This window comes from Oncorhynchus tshawytscha, linkage group LG20 (assembly GCF_018296145.1).
Source record: "Oncorhynchus tshawytscha isolate Ot180627B linkage group LG20, Otsh_v2.0, whole genome shotgun sequence".
NCBI lineage: Eukaryota > Metazoa > Chordata > Actinopteri > Salmoniformes > Salmonidae > Oncorhynchus > Oncorhynchus tshawytscha.
The window spans coordinates 2,265,201-2,284,523 of record NC_056448.1 but is presented as its reverse complement, the minus strand read 5'-3'; the positions used below and the strand labels follow the sequence as shown (position 1 = coordinate 2,284,523).

Here is a 19,323-nt window from a genome sequence, read left to right as displayed (position 1 = left end):
AAGATAATTCGTAAAAATCAAAATAACTTCACAGATCTTCATTGTAAAGAGTTTAGAATTTTTTCCCATGCTTGTTAAATTAACCATAAACAATAAATGAACATGCGCCTGTGGAACGGTCATTTAGACACTAACATCTTACAGACGGTAGGCAATTAAGGTCATAGTTATGAAAACTTAGGACACTAAAGAGGCCTTTCTACTGACTCTGAAAAACACAAAAATAAAGATGCCCAGGGTCCCTGCTCATCTGCGTGAATGTGCCTTAGGCATGCTGCAAGGAGGCATGAGGACTCAGTTTATGTCTCAGTTGTTGAATCTTGTTATGTTCATACAAATATTTACACATGTTAAGTTTGCTGAAAATAAACGCAGTTGACAGTGCGAGGATGTTTCTTTTTTTGCTGAGTTTGTATACTACCACTGGTGGAATACGTCTTTGTCTGTTCAGCTGTTCGATCCTTTGGGTGAGAAAACTTGGTTGGCGCTTTAATAGTTGTTGAAAATGTCTTACTCTGATATTTAGAGTGGTTGTGTTCATACCACATTAAGAGACTGGAATCTTGCTGGTGCTGCCAGTTATGAACTGATCTGTTTTGTTTAAAATAAGGATTTTTTTTCCTCACAGAATTTTTTAAATATACAGTGCCATTAGAAAGTATTCATACCCTTTCACCTTTTCCACATTACAGTTTGAAAATGGATTGAATAGATGTTTCTTTACTCACCCATCTACACACAATACCCCCATAAAGACAGTGTAAACATGCTGTTACATTTTGGGAGATTTATTGAAACTGAATATCGCATTTAAACAAGTAGTCACACCCCTTTGCCATGATATTTTTCTAAATTGAATTGACATGATTGGACATGATTTGGAAAGGCACACACCAGTCTATATAAGGTCCCACAGTTGACAGTGCATGTCAGAGCAGAAACCAAGCCATGACATTGAAGAAATTGTCCGTAGAGCTCCAAGACAAGATTGTGTCAAGGTACAGACCTGGGGAAGGGTACCAAAACATTTCTGCAGCATTGAAGGTCCCCAAGAACACAGTGGCCTCCATCATTCTTAAATGGAAGAAGTTTGGAACCACCAAGACTCTTCCTAGAGCTACCGAAACCTGGTCAAAACCAACATACCGTAACCCTAGATCCTCTTTCTTTACGTTTTTAATGGTAATTCGTACTTTTATGCAATACTTTCCTCGCTCCGGATTACAGTCAAAAACCCTCACTATACTCCATCTTCTTCCATACTGGGTATGTGGACTTATATGGCCCTCTCTCTCTCTGTGTGAGCTATGACCTGTTTCCATGAACTACACGGGGACCTACACTGATATCTTCCATAATGGCTCATAGTCCTAGACTGCCAAAGGGTCAGAGACCCCATTTGGTCTATGTAGAACTCAACTGAGACATCCTTCCCTGTCTCTACTCTCACTTCCTGTTAACCCAGATTAAGTGATCTTTTCTGCTTGGTTAATATAAAATCCTCATCGTCTACACTATGGGTCCAATTACCACCTTCTTCATTCTCGGATGGGTCATGGTGTATTAGGAATATGGCTCCCACAATAAGACAGCTCAGACCGATCAGCAATCCTATAAAGCCCCACCCTTTCCCGGAGAACATATCATCAGCTAGAGGCCAGCCCATGCTTTCACTTCTATGAATGCACACAGGGAGGATAGGGTGAGTTAGGGAATCTTCATTAGAGAGGTGACTCCCAAACCTTATTGGTATTCGGTTCATCTCCTAACTCTGTGATTGTTCGCCAGTGTCAGGGTGTCTTACCCTCTTGCAATGTGTGACATGAACCCAGGTAGCTCTTTCAGCTATTCTCAACACGAAGGCTGTCACCAGGAGTACTTGGTATGGCCCCTCCCACCATGGCTGCTTCCAGTCTATTCTCCTCAGGGACTGGATCCACACCCAGTCTCCTGGTTGGAATGAGTGAATCACCTTCTCCTGGGTTTGGTTATCAAACAGTCTTCTCATGTGTTCTGATAGTATATCTTCAACTTCTATGTCTACTTGTTCTGGTCCCTAAGTCGGGCCTTCTATTTGTTCTACCTGATTAGCTAAACTGTAGATCCTAGTAAACCAACTCTAGGGATAATATCTTGACCTAATATTTGTGTTACCATAATCGTGTCCGCCAAGTACGTTGGGAACACTTCTACCCATTTGCTATATTTATCTATTATATATTATGTGGATGTATATAGCCCTCTCTCTCGATGTGAGCTATGACCTGTTTCCATGAACTAGGCCACAAAGTGTCCTAACCTAACCCCTATTGATACATGGCTCTGCCTAGATGTTTTCTAGGTGGCTCTACACCCAATTCCTATTTTCAAATTGCCTAGAATACTACCTATATCAGGGTTCTCTACTCAAAATTCTAAAAATAGGTCACCAGGTAAGAATGCCATATGGGAATTGTTTAAATCAACACCTAAACTACACAAAAACAATCAAATATATTTCTGAATGTAGCCCGAGCGTCAATTCCCCATAATTCGTGAATAAAGATTTACTGACCTTGTCTCGTAGACTGGGAAAAGCAATGTGGGTTAGATTCCGTCACCGTCTCTGCCGACCTTAGATATATACCGGCCTGCTATAGAACCCCAATGTCAGGGGACAGGTCTTTAATTTACGGGTCAATGACCGCACGTGCGCGGTTTTCGGCGTGGTACTTTCGGACAGCAGGGACAGGTATTGGAATCCGGCTCGAAGGACCAAATTGTTATGAGAATTATGTTCTGAATGTTCATAACCCAATTCAATTAAACGACTCAGTCTGCAACCCAGAATTTGTAAGATACTGGTTGAAATGAAAAAGACGGAGGCCCAGCGACGATAGTCAGAAAGTTTATTTACGAGAGCGCTGGTTAGTTGTACAAAACCATTCATTTTATGCTGGCTTCTTACGCACATACTTTCACAGACAAACAGACTCCTTACCCACATACTTTCACAAACAAACATTAGGTATCCTACACACATACTATCCTACTACCCAGCCAACAAAGATTAGGGGAGGCTGTTTGATCTGTGTTCTGATGAGACAAAAATGCAACTATTTGGTCTGAACACAAATCGTGATGTCTGGAGAAGTCCAGGCACAGCTCATAATCCATCTAACACCATCCCTACCGTGAACCATGGTGGTGGCAGCATCATGCTATGGGGATGCTTTTCAGTGGCAGGGACTGGGTGATTGGTAAGGATAGAGGGAACAATGAATGGAGCTAAATACAGTTAAATCCTTGAGGAGAACCTGCTTCAGAGTGCAAAGGACCTTAGACTGGGGCAAAGATTTACGTTCCAACAGGACAATGACCCCAAGCCTATAGCCAAAGCAATGCTGGAATGGCTTCATAGCAAGAATGTGAATGTCCTTGAGTGGCCCAGATTTGAATCCCATTGGAAATATGTGGAAACACTTGAAGAGTGCTGTTCAGAGCTTGAGAAGATATGCAAGGAAAAATGGCAGAAATCCTCAAATCCAGATGTGCAAATATGCTGCAGACATACCCAAGAAGACAACTCAATGCTGTAATTGCCACCAAACGTGCTTCTACAAAGTATTGATTTGGGAATACTTTTTTAAATGAGATGTTTTTGTATTTCATTTTCAATATATATATTTTTTAAATTCTAAAAACATATTTTCACTTTGTCATTATGGGGTATTGTGTGTAGATGGGTGAGAATTATTTTTTGTATCAATTTTGAATTCCGGCTGTAACAACAAAATGTGGAATAAGTCAAGGGGTATCAATATTTTCTGAAGTCACTGTATATGAAAGTATAACATATGTGATTTGAATATTTTGTAAAGTACATATGACACTTCAACCTAAAACATTTGAATTGAATATGTTTTGATTACACATGACAGTAAGCTTATTAAAATGTGGTTGAATATTTTGTAAAGGACACTTCAAATCTGCGGTATCATCAAACATACAGGTAACTGCCAAAATAAAGGAAACACAAAGTGTATAAAACTGTATTGGAGGGATGCGACACCATTCTTCCACAAGAAATTGCATAATTTGGTGTTTCTTTTTATGGTGGGGGAAAACGCTGTCACAGGCAACACTCCAGAATCTCCCAAAGTATTCAATTGGGTTGAGATCGAGTTACTGAAATGGCCATGGCATATGGTTTACATCGTTTTAACGTTTATAAACACATTTAGTGACCCCTCGTGCACTGTGGATGTGGGCATGGCCATGGTAGCCAAAATAATGTGCAACTGGTTCTGCCCATAATTTTTACACATGACCCAAAGCATGATGTGATATTAATTGCTTAGGAATTGTTCAGGAACCACACCAGTGTGGAAGCACCTGCATTAAATATATTTTGCATCTCTCATTTACTGAAGTGTTTCCTTTATTTTGGCAATTACATGTATATGGTGTTTTAATAATGACACAGTACAGATATACATAAAACAAATATAAAATGTCTTATCAAACACACATTTGGTACATACGTGTCCAAGTAGTCAGCTAGCCACTGCTAGCGGTCATCAGCTAACATTTAGCCTGGACAGATCCTGACAGTCTGTACAGCGTGTTTCAACCCAGAGCTTATCGGACTCTTTTTTTTCTCCATATCACCGGATTCCTACAGCAAGCTCTGAACCTCTTCACCTGGATCATCGCAGCTAGCTAGCTGCTATCCGATTGGCTTCTCCTGGCTAACGTCTTTGTCCTGAAGCAAGCACCAATTAGCCTGGAGCTAGCCTATGCTAGGCCCATCTCCCTGCTAGCTGAAGAGGTCCATCTGCCACTCCTTGGGCTACAATACCTATTTTGCCAATTGGACTGGACACCTTTTATTGCTGATACAGAGCCCCGCCGATCCATCACAACTAGACTACCAACGTAATCCACCCGAGGGGGGGTTTTCAGCAGGCTCCTTTATCGCGACATCCCCTGAATGCCCATCTGCTAGCCTGCTAGCCGTGGCCCGCTAGCTGTCTAGAGCATACCGGATTGTTAGCTGAAGTGGTCCATCAGTCAATTTCTTTGGCTACTATACCTATTTTGCCAGTTAGCCTGGACCCTTTTACTTCACGGACCCCTGCTGATCCATCACGGCTGGTCTCCCAACGTAACCGCACGAGGGGGCTACAACAACAGACTTCTTCCGTCGCGACCTCCCTCTAAAGCCCAGCCCGCTAGCTGTCTGAATCGCCGTGTCTCCAGCCCGTCTAGCTACTCAGTGGACCCTATGATCACTCGGCTACGCATGCCTCTCCCTAATGTCAACATGACTTGTCCATTGCAGTTTTGGTTAGTGATTATTGTCTTATTTCACTGTACAGCCTCCAACCGTGCTCGATATGCCTCAGCTAACCCTCTTGTCCCACCTCCCACACATGCGGTGACCTCACCTGGTTTAATTGATGTCCCTAGAGACAATACCTCTCTCATCGTCACTCAATGCCTAGGTTTACCTCAACCCTATTCACATCCTACCATACCATTGTCTGTACATTGAATCTATTCTTCCCTGCACAGAAACCTGCTCCTTTTACTCTCTGTTCCGAACGTACTAGACGACCAGTTCTTATAGCCCTTGGCCGTACCCTTATCCTACTCCTCCTCTGGTGATGTAGAGGTTAATCCAGGCCCTACAGTGCCTTGCTCCACTACCATTCCCCAGGCCCTCTCATTTGTTGACTTCTGTAACCGTAAAAGCCTTGGTTTCATGCATGTTAACATCAGAAACCTCCTCCCTAAGTTTGTTTTATTCACTGCTTTAGCACACTCTGCCAACCCGGATGTCTTGGCTGTGTTTGAATCCTGGCTTAGGAAGGCCACCAAGAACCCTGAAATTTCCATCCCTAACTATAACATTTTCTGACAAGATAGAACTGCCAAAGGGGGTGGAGTTGCAATGTACTGCAGATATAGCTTGCAGAGTCTTGTCTTAGTATCCAGGTCTGTGCCCAAATAATTTTTTTTATTTTTTATCTATCTTTCCTGAAACAAGTCTCTCACCGTCGCCGCTTGCTATAGACGACCTTCTGCCCCCAGCTGTGCCCTGGACACCATATGTGAATTGATTGTCCCCCATCTATGTTCAGAGCTCGTGCGGTTAGGTGACCTAAACTGGGACATGCTTAATAACTTCTTATGGTATAGGGGATGGTTGCATCCCACGTGGGAAAATGTAGCACGGCAAATAAAAAAAAGGATATAAAAATCTAACTTTCATTAAATCACACATGTAAGATACTCAATTAAAGCTATACTCGTTGTGAATCCAGCCAACAAGTCAGATTTTTAAAAGGCTTTTCGGCGAAAGCATAAGAAGCTATTATCTGATGATAGCACAATAGTAAACAGAGGGTAGCATATTTCAAACCTGCAGGCGCTACACAAAGCGCAGAAATAAAATATAAAACATGCATTACCTTTGACGAGCTTCTTTCGTTGGCACTCCAATATGTCCCATAAACATCACAATTGGTCCTTTTGTTCGATTAATTCCGTCCATATATATCCAAATGTCCATTTATTTGACGCGTTTGATCCAGAAAAAAACAGCTTCCAAAAATGCAGCGTCACTACAAACTATTTCAAATGTGGCCTATGAACTTTGCCAAAATATTTCAAACTACTTTTGTAATACAGCTGTATGCATTTTTAAAAGTTAATTATCGATCAAATTGTAGACGGGTCTATCTGTGTTCAATAAGGGAAGACAACAAACCAACGCTACTTTTCACATCTTGCGCACTCTCAACAGTATTACCCAGTTCCTAGATGGCCTACTTCTTCATTGCACAAATTAATAACCTCAAACAAATTCCAAAGACTGGTGACATCCAGCGGAAGCAGTAGGAACTGAAAACAGGTTCCTAAGAAATATCATTTGCCAATGAGAACACAGTGAACAGACAGAGACTAAAAAAAAGAGATTCTGAACGGTTAGTCCCCGGGGTTTTGCCTGCTACATAAATTCTGTTATACTCACAGACGTGATTCAAACAGAGTGTTTTCTATCCAAATCTACTAATAATATGCATATCTTATATTCCTGGCCTGAGTAGCAGGAAGTTGAAATTGGACACGCTATTTATCCAAAAGTGAAAATGCTGCCCAATATACCTTAAGAAGTTAACAGACATCCTACAATCCTAAACTTGATGCCCTCAATCTCACACAAATTATCAATGAACCTACCAGGTACAACCCCAAATCCATAAACACAAGGCACCCTCATAGCTATCATCCTAACCAACCTGCACTCCAAATACACCTCTGCTGTCTTCAACCAGGATCTCAGCGGTTTCTCAATCCACGGTTTCTGGTCGGGGAATGTTTTAATAGACGCTGTGGGTACAACATCACCGATGCACATCACCTTATCTCAGCTCACTGGTCACCATAGCAGCACCCACCCGTAGCACGCGCTGCAGCAGGTATATTTCACTGGTCACCACCAAAGCCAATTCCTCCTTTGGCCACCTTTCCTTACAGTTCTCTGCTGCCAATGACTGGAACGAGTTACAAAAATCACTGAAGCTGGAGACCCATATCTCCCTCACTAACTTTAAGTTCCAGCTGTCAGAGCAGCTCACAGGTCACTGCACCTGTACATAGCCCATCTGTAAATAGCCCATCCAACTACCTCATCCCCATACTGTTATTTATTTATTTGCTCCTTTGCACCCAAGTGTTTCTCTACTTGCACATTCATCTTCTGCACATCTATCACTCCAGTGTTTAATTGCTACATTTGAATTATTTCACCACTATGGCCTATTTATTGCCTTACCTCCCTAATCTTACCTCATTTACACACACTGTATATATACTTTTTTTACTCTATTGTGTTATTGACTGTATGTTTGTTTATTCCATTATTCCATGTGTAACTCTGTGTTGTTGTTTGTGTCGCACTGCTTTGCTTTATCTTGGCCAGGTCGCAGTTGTAAATGAGAACTTGTTCTCAACTAGCCCACCTGGTTAAATAAAGGTGAAATAAATAAATAAAATAAAAGTCCCTCTGTGCCAGGAAACAAAAAGCGAACTGGCATTTCGGACAGAAAATCTGTCATGTTTCCCTTTTTCCCCCTGTGTTTTATGCTTACAGTTCCTCCATCTGTCGTTTGGCATGTGTGTGTGTTGAGCATGGTTACTTCCCTAGTGTCCTTCCATTTAACAAAAAGCAGCTTGTTAGTCCTGATCCAACGTAAGGTCCCCCTCTCCACTGTCTTTGTCATGTCGTCTACCTTGGTCTTGGGGAAACCGATTTTGTTTGGACAAATGGTGCCACAAGCACTATGAAAAGCATGGGACTACAGTACCAGTCAAACATTTTGGACACACCTACTCATTCAAGGGTTTTTCCTTTTACTATTTTCTACATTGTAGAATAATAATTAAGACGTCAACACTATCTGTTATGCGCAAAGATAAAGTCACTCAGTGGGCATTTGATGTTTCCATTAAGTCATACATCATCAAATAACATGGCAATATGCAAGATGTGTTCCTACCAACTGAAGGATTCATTTGATACCCCCCATGTAGCTATAGCTCAAACACAGACCAAATCGAAGTTTACCTTTTAAGATGTTTGGTGAAAACGTTGTGTAAAATAAACATTTTGACTCTCGGGCTGGTAATAAATAACGGTATGTCACAGCCATTTAGATAAGATTATCCTCATGATCTGCGGAGGCCCAGCTTCCGATGTGTATCAATGTATTCTCGGGCTGGTGATAAATAACAGTAGGTCACAGCCATTTACATAAGATTATCCTCATGATCTGCGGAGGCCCAGCTTCCGACGTGTTTCAATGTATTCCGTGTTTATTTTGTTTATGCTTCACAACGGTAAACGGAATGTAGGTAGCAGCCATCTTGAAATGAGGTCATGGGCTCGGGCTGCCCTTATAAATCCGTATGCCCATATATGGTAATAAGTCACCAAAGATTTGAAGGCACCGATCAATAGCCAACATACTCAGCGTTTCGGAAACGCCATACTTTTACAGATAGGGGCTACCGTTCTCATACTATATTGAATTTAAAATTTTTAAAATCTAACAGAGTCCCTAAATATGGGGAATTTACATTTAAGATATTTTTTACTTCCTAGGAACCCCAGGAGGTTTTCTTCCCCATAGGGCATCTTGATATGGTCCCCCACTGGTAACCATTCTCTAGGATTACTGGCTAAAGACATTCCTCACATCAATATTCATTCAAATACCCGGTCTCTGTTTCTTCCCCGAAGCCACTGTTTGTTCTTCCTTCAAAGTGGGTGTTTGCAGATATGACAAGAAAAAATAAAACATATTTGCTTGGTGATAAAGTCTTCTACTGCAGCCTGGTTTTCCTTGTGTTTCCTTTCTTTAATCATTAGAATATGGTCTCAGGCGAAAACAGACTGAAGACCAGCACAATGACACTGATAGGCTCAATATGCAGTTGCGTAAAGGTTTATCAGAGCCTGTCAAAAGGCGTAATGAAATGAAATCATACATTTGCTTAGAGATAACAGTCTGTGTATTGAAAAAGTATTTGTTCCATTTCTGATTTTCTAAACGTTTGCATCTTTTTTGGCCAAGTGCCGGCCCTGGTACAAATCCCTTGGGCAGACATTTGATTTCCATAGGAGGCACTTATTTTTTTTTACCTTTATTTGACTAGGCAAGTCAGATAAGAACAAATTCCTATTTACATGACGGCCTACTGGGGAACTGCCTTGTTCAGGGGCAGAATGACAGATTTTACCTTGTCTTCTTGAGGATTCGATCCAGCAGCCACTAGGCTACCTGCTGCCCCTTAAGGTACCTCCTATAGGCTATATAAAAACACAAATAATATTATTAAGTGTTTAATAAATTGTATTCGTGGAGAGCCTATGTTATAAATATGAAACAGAAAGCATTGGTGTTGGAACCTGGTATACGCTTATTTTTATAAATAAAATACAAATAAAACAAATAAAAATAAATACCCCAAACACTAAGATGGTCAGGATGATGCATAGTCAAATGACGAAAACATCAGTAGCCTAAATATCATTACATGCACCACGTGTGCTTGATAATAGTGAAAATAATTACAATATAAATAATAGCATTATGAATATGTGTTAATATGATAGTCAAAAAGTAAATTATAAGTTGGCGCATGTACATGTCACATAGCCTGAACAACGAAAGCCGCTGAGTGCGTAGCTAATTTTATTTCTTGCTTGAGATGTAGGGACTGCTTATCAGTGATGACATTTGGTGCTGATAATAGTTCAGAGAATTCTCAACAGCTTGTTCTATTCCCAACCAGTGCCTTCCTCGCTCCTGTCTCGACGATTTCATTTGTGTAATTTCATAGTTTTGATATCGTCACTATTATTATACAATGTAGAAAATAGTAAAAAATAAAGAAAAACCCTGGAGTAGATGTCCAAACTTTTGACTGGTTATGTAAATTCTGTTATTGTTAGAATCTTAATATCACAAACAGAACTGGTGTTATCCACAGTTTTAGGAGGGAGTGACCTGGGCACCAACTCAGTGCGCACAGTTCTGTCTTTTTTTTTTTTTGCAGTTAGGCCCCGGAGGTGTCGGTTCCGGTTGAGGCTCAGAATCAGAAGAATACTCATCAGAGATGTCATCGTGATTTATTTATTCCCCACCGTCAGAGTTGTTTTCATTCAGATTTTGTAGCAACGCTAACGAGTGCATCCATTTGTCTTGGTCTTCTTACCATAGTAAATCACTGTATATTCCAAGTAGGCCTGAGTAGACTGATTAGAATAGATGAATAGAGTAGAATGGCCCGCCCTGTTCTTCATTCACAATTGGTGATTACATAATTATGAATCGTTCGCTTCCCCTCGCTCATCAACTCATCCCATTCTCCCCATCATACTTTAGCCTACTTCATTTATTTTATCTATTTTTATAGGCCTATGTCTGAAATTAGTCACTTTCGGTTCAACTTTGAGGCAATTATCGGAGTGATTTTCAACTGGACAGACATCTTTAACTCTCCAGAGAAGGAGGGGAGCAGGCCCTACTTTCATGAGACAGAGGTGCAATGGGGAAAAACCATGTAAAAAATGACATGCCCTCCTAAAACTGTGGATAACACCAGTTCTGTTTGTGATATTAAGATTCTAACAATAACAGAATTTACATAACCAGTCAAAAGTTTGGACATCTACTCCAGGGTTTTTCTTTATTTTTACTATTTTCTACATTGTATAATAATAGTGAAGACATCAAAACTATGAAAATCAAAATATATTTTATATTTGAGATTCTTCAAAGTAGCTACCCTTTGCCTTGATGCCAGCTTTGCACACTCTTGGCATTCTCTCAACCAGCTTCATGAGGTAATCATCTGGAATGCATTTCAATTAAAAGGTGTGCCTTGTTGATTTGTGGAATTTATTTCCTTAATGCGTTTCAGCCAAGTTGTGTTGTGACAAGGTAGGGGTGGTATACAGAAGATAACCCTATTTGCTAAAGTCCGTATTATGACAAGAACATCTCAAATAAGCAAAGTGAAATTACAGTCCATCCTTACTTTAAGACATGAAGGTCAGTCAGTCTGGGAATTTTCAAGAACTTTGAAAGTTTCTTCAAGTGCATTCGCAAAAATCATCAAGTGCTATGATGAAACTGTCTCTCATGAGCACCGCCACAGGAAAGGAAGACCCAGAGTTACCTCTGCTGCAGAGGATAAGTTCATTAGAATAACTGCACCTCAGAAATTGCTGCCCAAATAAATGTTTCACAGAGTTCAAGTAACAGACACATCTCAACATCAATTGTTCCGAGGAGACTGCATGAATCAGGTCTTCTTGTTTGAATTACTGAAAATAAACCATTACTAAAGGACACCAATGAGAAAGAAGAGACTTGCTTTTGCCAAGAAACACGAGCAATGGACATTAGACCGGTGGAAATCTGCCCTTTGGTCTGATTAGTCCAAATTTGAGATTTTTGGTTCCAACCACCATATCTGTGCGACGCAGAGTAGGTGAACGGATCATCTCCACATGCATGGTTCCCACCGTGAAGCATTGAGGATGAGATGCGGGGGTGATTTGCCGGTGACGCTGTCAGTGATTTATTTAGAATTCAAGGCACACTTAACCAGCATGGCTACCACAACATTCTGTAACGATACGCCATCCCATCTGGTTTGCGCTTAGTGGGACTATTGTTTGTGTTTCAAAATGACAATTACCCCACACACCTACAGGCTGTGTAAGGGCTATTTGACCAAGAAGGAGAGTTATGGAGTGCTGCATCAGATGATCTAGCCTCCACAATCAACCGACCTCAACCCAACTGGGATGAGTTGGACCGCAGAGTGAAAAGCAGTCAACAAGTGCTCAGCATATGTGGGAACTCCTTGAAGACGGTTGGACAAGCATTCCAAGTGAACCAGGTTGAGAGAATGACAAGAGTGTGCAAAGCTGTCATCAAGGAAAAGTGTGGCTACTTTGAATAATCTCATTTGTTTAACACCTTTTTGGTTACTACATATGTGTTATTTAATAGTTTTTATGTCTTCACTATTATTCTACGATGTAGAAAATAGTAAAAATAAAGAAAAGTACGTGTCCAAATTTTTGACTGGTACTGCATATTATAGATTTGTTTAGGAAAAGTCAAAGATTGTCTTTAAAAATGGCATAGTAATACATTTTTTTAAATTTATGAGCAGTCCAAATGACTGCTTTAGTGGTTCTATTGTGGGTTTTATAGTAATGACATGTAGCCTAATTTAACTGTGAAAATCTATTAGCCTATCTTTTAAACACACTGACTTTCACCTGAGGTTCCTAATGTCATGTTTTTCTTTTACGTGTTTTTATTCTCTGACAGTTTTTATCTCCACACTTAAACTCTCTCTTTTTCTTTCTCTCTCACTCATCCCCCCTCGCTCTCTCTCTCTTTCTCTCACTCGTACTCTCTCTCTCTTTCTCTCAAATCAAATCTCTCTCTCTTTCTCTCTCTGTGACAGCATTTCTCTCCTTTTCCTGCTCCAGTGGCCCAAACGCAGTGGCTTCTCCTCTCCTCATGGATTTGTCTCGGCTCACTGTTCCACTTTCCCGGAATCATGAGCTCATTCTGATGCACAATTACCCAAACATGATTAAATCCCACCGGACAGTTACCCAAAGTCTGCTCTGCGATGACCAAATTACAGTTTATTCTCAACTAGCTTAAGAGTATTCAATAACATTTGATTTGACAACTACTACTTTTACGCTTTTACATTGTAGTGTAAGTTTTAAAAAATCCACATTTTCAGTTAATGTTCCGTCTACAATGACCAAGTGACATTTTATTCAACAGTTTATAGAAGGAAATATTTTTTACATTCCATTTGACCAAGAATTTGACAGTACCTAAGAAATGGATTGTCGTGCTGATTTGCTTCAAAAAAGCTTTCAATCATATTTGACCAAAGGGTTGACACAACCCACCTAAAAAAATGTTTTTAACATTGTAGTGCTGCTTAAAAAAACATTATAATCAGGTTTTCAGTTTGAATCAGAATGCCAATTGTACTCGTAGAGCCAGAATGCCTTGCCTTGCAGGGGGAAAGGCTCATTGATTCTTTGTTGCGAAAAGCCTTGCATGAACTCCAAGAACAATTTGAGCTGCCAGCTCTGAAGGATGGGGGGTTGCCAGAAAGAAGAGCGAGAGAAAAAAAGGAGATGGAGGTTAGCAGCCAGAGCAGTGGCAGCAGACAGACAGCTGATCAAATTCAACTCCCTGAATGCGTTTTCCACTCTCAACTTTGTTTTCATCGCCCTGTCATCGTTTAAATGACTTCTGTTCTTTAAAAAAAAGTGTTGACAAATGTACGCTCCCGCGAGCGATGGGCGGGTGACATGTCAAATAACTCTGGTACTGAAGCCCTGCGTGCCCCATCACACTGAAGAAGATACAAGAACAGATCAAAAAAACAGGAACAATGCATTTTGTGTTGTTTCTTGGCAGGTGGCACTGCTTCCAGGATGAAAGGTTTCCTGGGTTGTATCCGCTCGCTGCAACTGAACGGGAGGACTCTGGACCTGGAGGAGAGGGCTAAGATTACGCCTGGGGTGAGTCCGGGCTGCCCGGGACACTGCAGCAGCTACGGGCATCTGTGCCAGAACCAGGCGAGGTGTGTGGAGAGGTACAATGGCTTCTCCTGCGACTGTGGCCTCTCCGCCTACGCAGGCCCCTTCTGCCAGAGAGGTAAATAGACTAGGAGCATCACCTCGACCTCAGCCTCTGAGCTCTGAGGTTCTTCTGATCAACTCACTTGCCTCTGGGCGATCAGCCATGTGAGAAGATGTACGTCAGTCCCAATTCACTCCATAATCCTTTTTGGCCCCAACCCTTTCGATTTTTGCAGATAAGGTGGAAGCAATGTGGAGGAAGCTTCACCACTTTACTGCGTATACAGTACCTGTCTCTGACCCTTTAGATCTAGCTGCATACATCTAACAAGGGTTAAAGGGAGGATAGGAACGATTTGGGACCAGCTGGTGGAGCTTATATTTGTGCACTCAACAAAAACACAGAGGACATACTGTATTACAGTACAAGACTAATGTTAGAACTGTTGGTAGATTGTAAAGCTATATGTTTTTTGTTGATGGTTCTGCTACTGTCAGAGTTTATTTCATTCCTTTATTATAAGGCTAATAGATACGGTTACCTCTTCGTCACTTCCTACCAAGGAGTGGAAATACCTTCCAGAACAGCCATTTAGAAAGTGGTGCATACAGTACTAAATGAGAACCATCAAAAGGTCAAGAATTGATATTATTTTAGAGGACCCTCATATTGAGCTTGAGGTCAAACACTTTACTTTACAAGTTCTTACCAGCTGTGTGCATTAGCTCCATCAAGAGCTTGATACAGGAGTGTTTCTGTACATCCATGGATGTCTCTGAGCCATCGCCATCAGCGTGTGCATTAGCTCCATCAAGAGCTTGATACAGGAGTGTTTCTGTACATCCATGGATGTCTCTGAGCCATCAGCGTGTGCATTAGCTCCATCAAGAGCTTGATACAGGAGTGTTTCTGTACATCCATGGATGTCTCTGAGTCATCGCCATCAGCGTGTGCATTAGCTCCATCAAGAGCTTGATACAGGAGTGTTTCTGTACATCCATGGATGTCCCTGAGCCATCAGCGATGGGGATGCAGGCAGGCCGATTTGTACATTTTCAAAAATTCATAAGAATGACGTGGACCATTTCCTGCTTAGAACATCAGCGGGCAGTCGCCATGCCACAATGCCACAGGGGTAGACTGTTGAGCATTAAATAGAGTATTGTTCTGTATGTAACATGCTGATTGTATGGTTTTATTTACAGTATGTCTGTTAAAAATAAATTGCAAATATGAACAAAGGCATAGATTGTTAAATAAATTAAAGTTTTTAAGTTGTTAATAGAGTTTACTCATGGACAGAATGTTAACAGATGTCGAACAAAGTGAAAAACTGTTCTATCACAATGTGGAATGATTGGCCTGTTCAATTCAAACCCTCCAAAATAACCACCAACTCCTCTATTCTGCTTTCCCAACCTCCAGAGGTCTCTGCTTACTTCAAACCTGGGACATCAGTCCAGTACACGTTCAAGGAGCCGTACGAGCTGACTAGAAACACCAGCACTCAGTCCCAGTCCTCCTCCATCTACTCTGACCTGACGCTACGAGGAGAGAATGTCTCGTTTAGCTTCAGAACCACACAGAGCCCTGCGTTACTTCTCTACATCTGCTCCTACTACAGAGAGTACCTGGCTGTGCTGCTCAACAGGAATGGTAAGAAGCAGAGAGATTTTAAAAAAAAAATACAAATAAAAAAGTATTTTCTGGCGTTTTTAAACATTTCAATGATTCGAAGTAACACACCTTTATTTAGCATTTACTGTACAGAGTGAATCCAAATCTATGTGTCATCTTGTAGGGTCTATAAAGATCTGAAAAATAACGGACAAATCAAGTAACGTCAAGGTGTACATCTATAGTCATTTAGGAATGAAATATTACTACGTCTAGAAAGGTTATTAACAGCAACTGTAAGAGAGAGAGAGAGAGAGATCATTGTTAGAAAGCAGGTCCTAATCTGGCTGCTCCTTTCCTTCCACTAGCACCTTTAACAGAATTCATTTGGATTCATTTGAGTCTCCAAGTCCCCGTAGACACCAGGCCTGTCAGACACTATTGCCTCCCCAATTCATGCACAATAAATTGTTAAGGCATTGTCTGTCTTTCTAGGAGAGCACAAGACCTCTCAGGAGCAGTGAGAGGATGGGACAAAAAAAAATATATTTTTAAAGGGGCAATCAGAAGTTCCTATATTCATGTTTGGACTTGTAAATCAATGATATGTGACCATTTATTCATGAAGAATATAAATGCCTCATCAGCTCAGTTCAACTGTCGCACCCCATCAGATTTGCCACCAATGCACCTTATAGGACACATCACTGTGCTCTGTATTCTACTCTGTAAACTGGTAATGTCTGTGTATCTGTCCCAATACCCACTGGTTGATGCTTATTTATAAAACCCTCTTAGGCCTCACTCCCCCCTATCTGAGATACCTACTGCAGCCCTCATCCTCCACAAACAGCACCCATTCGCATTCTGTTAAACGTCCCCAAATCAAATCAAAGTTTATTTGTCATGTGCGCCGAATACGGTGAAATGCTTACTTACAGGCTCTAACCAATGGTGCGGGGAAAAAAGGTGTGTGTGTGTGTGTGTGTGTGTGTGTGTGTGTGTGTGTGTGTGTGTGCGTGTGTGTGTGTGTAGGTAAGTAAAGAAATAAAACAACAGTAAAAAGACATTTGAAAAAAGAGTAGCAAGGCTATATACAGACACCTGTTAGTCAGGCTTATTGAGGTAGTATGTACATGTAGGTATCGTTAAAGTGACTATGCATATATGATGAACAGAGAGTAGCAGAAGAGGGGGGTTGGTGGGTGGTGGGACACAATGCAGATAGTCTGGTTAGCCAATGTGCGGGAGCACTGGTTGGTCGGGCCAATTGAGGTAGGATGTACATGAATGTATAGATAAAGTGACTATGCATATAAGATAAACAGAGAGTAGCAGCAGCGTAAAAGAGGGGTTGTGGGGGCACACAATGCAAATAGTCCAGGTAAGCATTTGGTTACCTCTTCAGGAGATTTATGGCTTGGGGGTAAGAACTGTTGAGAAGCCTTTTGGTCCTGGACTTGGCACTCCGGTACCGCTTGCCATGAGGTAGTAGAGAGAACAGTCTATGACTGGGGTGGCTGGGGTCTTTGACAATTTTTAGGGCCTTCCTCTGACACCGCCTGGTGCAGAGGTCCTGGATGGCAGGCAGCTTTGCCCCAGTGATGTACTGGGCCGTACGCACTACCCTCTGAAGTGCCTTGCGGTCGGAGGCCGAGCAATTGCCGTACCAGGCAGTGATGCATCCGGTCAGGATGCTCTCGATGTTGCAGCTGTAGAACCTTTTGAGGATCTCAGGACCCATGCCAAATCTTTTTAGTTTCCTGAGAGGGAATAAGCTTTTTTGTGCCCTCTTCACGACTGTCTTGGTGTGTTTGGACCAATCTTGCTTGTTTGTTGTTGATGTGGACAGCAAGGATTTTGAAACTCTCAACCAAAGCACATACATCATTGGGTTGTTCCTCTTTTCAGTTTGCTGCAGCTAGCAACTGGACCAAGCTGCAAAGAATACTCAAACTGGACAGTTTTATCTCCATCTCTTCCTTCAAAGACTCAATCATGGACACTTTTACTGACAGTTGTGGCTGCTTCGCGTGATGTAGTGTTGTCTCTACCTTGCCTTTTGTGCTGTTGTCTGTGCCCAATAATGTTTATACCATGTTTTGTGCTGCTACCATGTTTTGCTGCTGCCATGTTGTGTTGCTAACATGTTGTTGTCATGGTGTGTTGCTACCAAGCTGGGTTGTCATGTGTTACTGTCATTCTATGTTGTCGTCATAGGTCTCTCTTTATGTAGTGTTGTGGTGTCGCTCTTGTCGTGATGTGTGTTTTTGTCCTATATTTGAATTTTAATTACATTTTTAATCCCAGCCCCTGTCCCCGCAGGGGTCCTTTTGGTAAGCCGTCATTGTAAATAAGAATTTGTTCTTAACTTACCTAGTTAAATTAAAAAATTAAAATCTGTATGGTCCCTCTCCAGTTATATAATATAATTGTTTCTTAGTCCTATGGTACAAATCATGTCATGGCTCAAATACTCCTATCCTTGCAGTGCCTCAGTAATTGTGAACTATCTGATACGATTGCCCTCTGCTTAAATCCCAAAAAATGTGTCCTCCACACTTATTTAATAGAATTGTTTCATTTGTCCTATTGCGCAAATCGTTTGTCTATTCTAGCCCTTATAAATGTTTTTTTTTTACTGGATGTGTGTAAAAAATATATATATATTCAAATAACAAAAACATTGTCTGCTCAAAGTGTACAATTCCACCTTCATATGAAGTGATCATTTGTGTGCAGCAGCATCAATAAGGGTGTGTTGTCTTAAGAGGTGCAATACATTTCAATACAATACAATACATTTCCAATCTCCCCATTCATTTGAATGTGAATGTTGTTATTTTTTCTGAGATGACTGACGACACCAACACGACCGTGCATTACTCAGAGCCCCTCGGATACTTAATTCCTTCCAAATTACAAATTTGATTTAATATCTCTGTTATTGATAGGGAATTAGAGATTAATCCTCTTAGTAGCTGAATGCTTTGTAGGCTTATGTTATGAAATCAGTCACTGTAGCCTTGAACATTGAGGAACTTTCCTTGAAATGCTACAGTATAAACAACAATTTGCCGGGGTACATCGTGAACGTTCCCCACATGGTAGCGATATTGTTCAGTGGTTGTCTGCATTTTAATGACAGTGATATTGTTACATGTCTGTCACTGTCTACATTTAAACTTTTACTGCAGTGGGCTAAATCAGGGTCACAAATCTCCTTTGAAACAAAATTATACACCTCACACACATGACAATGGACTTAAAAAAAAGAAGACACATGTACCATGTCAGATATGGAGTTGAAATGTATTCATTTTGAGTTTGCATCCCAATATTACACTTTATATACACCTCACAGAAGACTGAAATATAACAAAAACCGGTCGACATATAGAAACACTAGATTTTCAGCAGGTTTTGGAGAAAATGTTTATTAATTAATTATGACTAGGTAATTTGACAGCAGGAAAGGGCTACATGGTTTTTATTGTTACGGTATACAAGTTAT

The 19,323-nt window shown here is 41.0% G+C and overlaps 1 protein-coding gene across 4 annotated transcripts in view; it reads left to right on the top strand.

The window, feature by feature from the left end:
- Positions 1-19,323, top strand: part of LOC112219673 (contactin-associated protein-like 4) — a 211,486-nt gene that overhangs the window by 173,636 nt on the left and 18,527 nt on the right. For 3 of the 4 annotated variants that reach the window (XM_024381136.2, XM_024381138.2, XM_024381140.2), the window contains 2 exons: positions 14,028-14,267; positions 15,618-15,848. In XM_024381136.2, coding sequence (XP_024236904.1) covers positions 14,028-14,267; positions 15,618-15,848 — 471 coding nt within the window. The remainder of the gene's footprint in view (positions 1-14,027; positions 14,268-15,617; positions 15,849-19,323) is intronic. The other variant, XM_024381139.2, reaches the window with a different exon arrangement.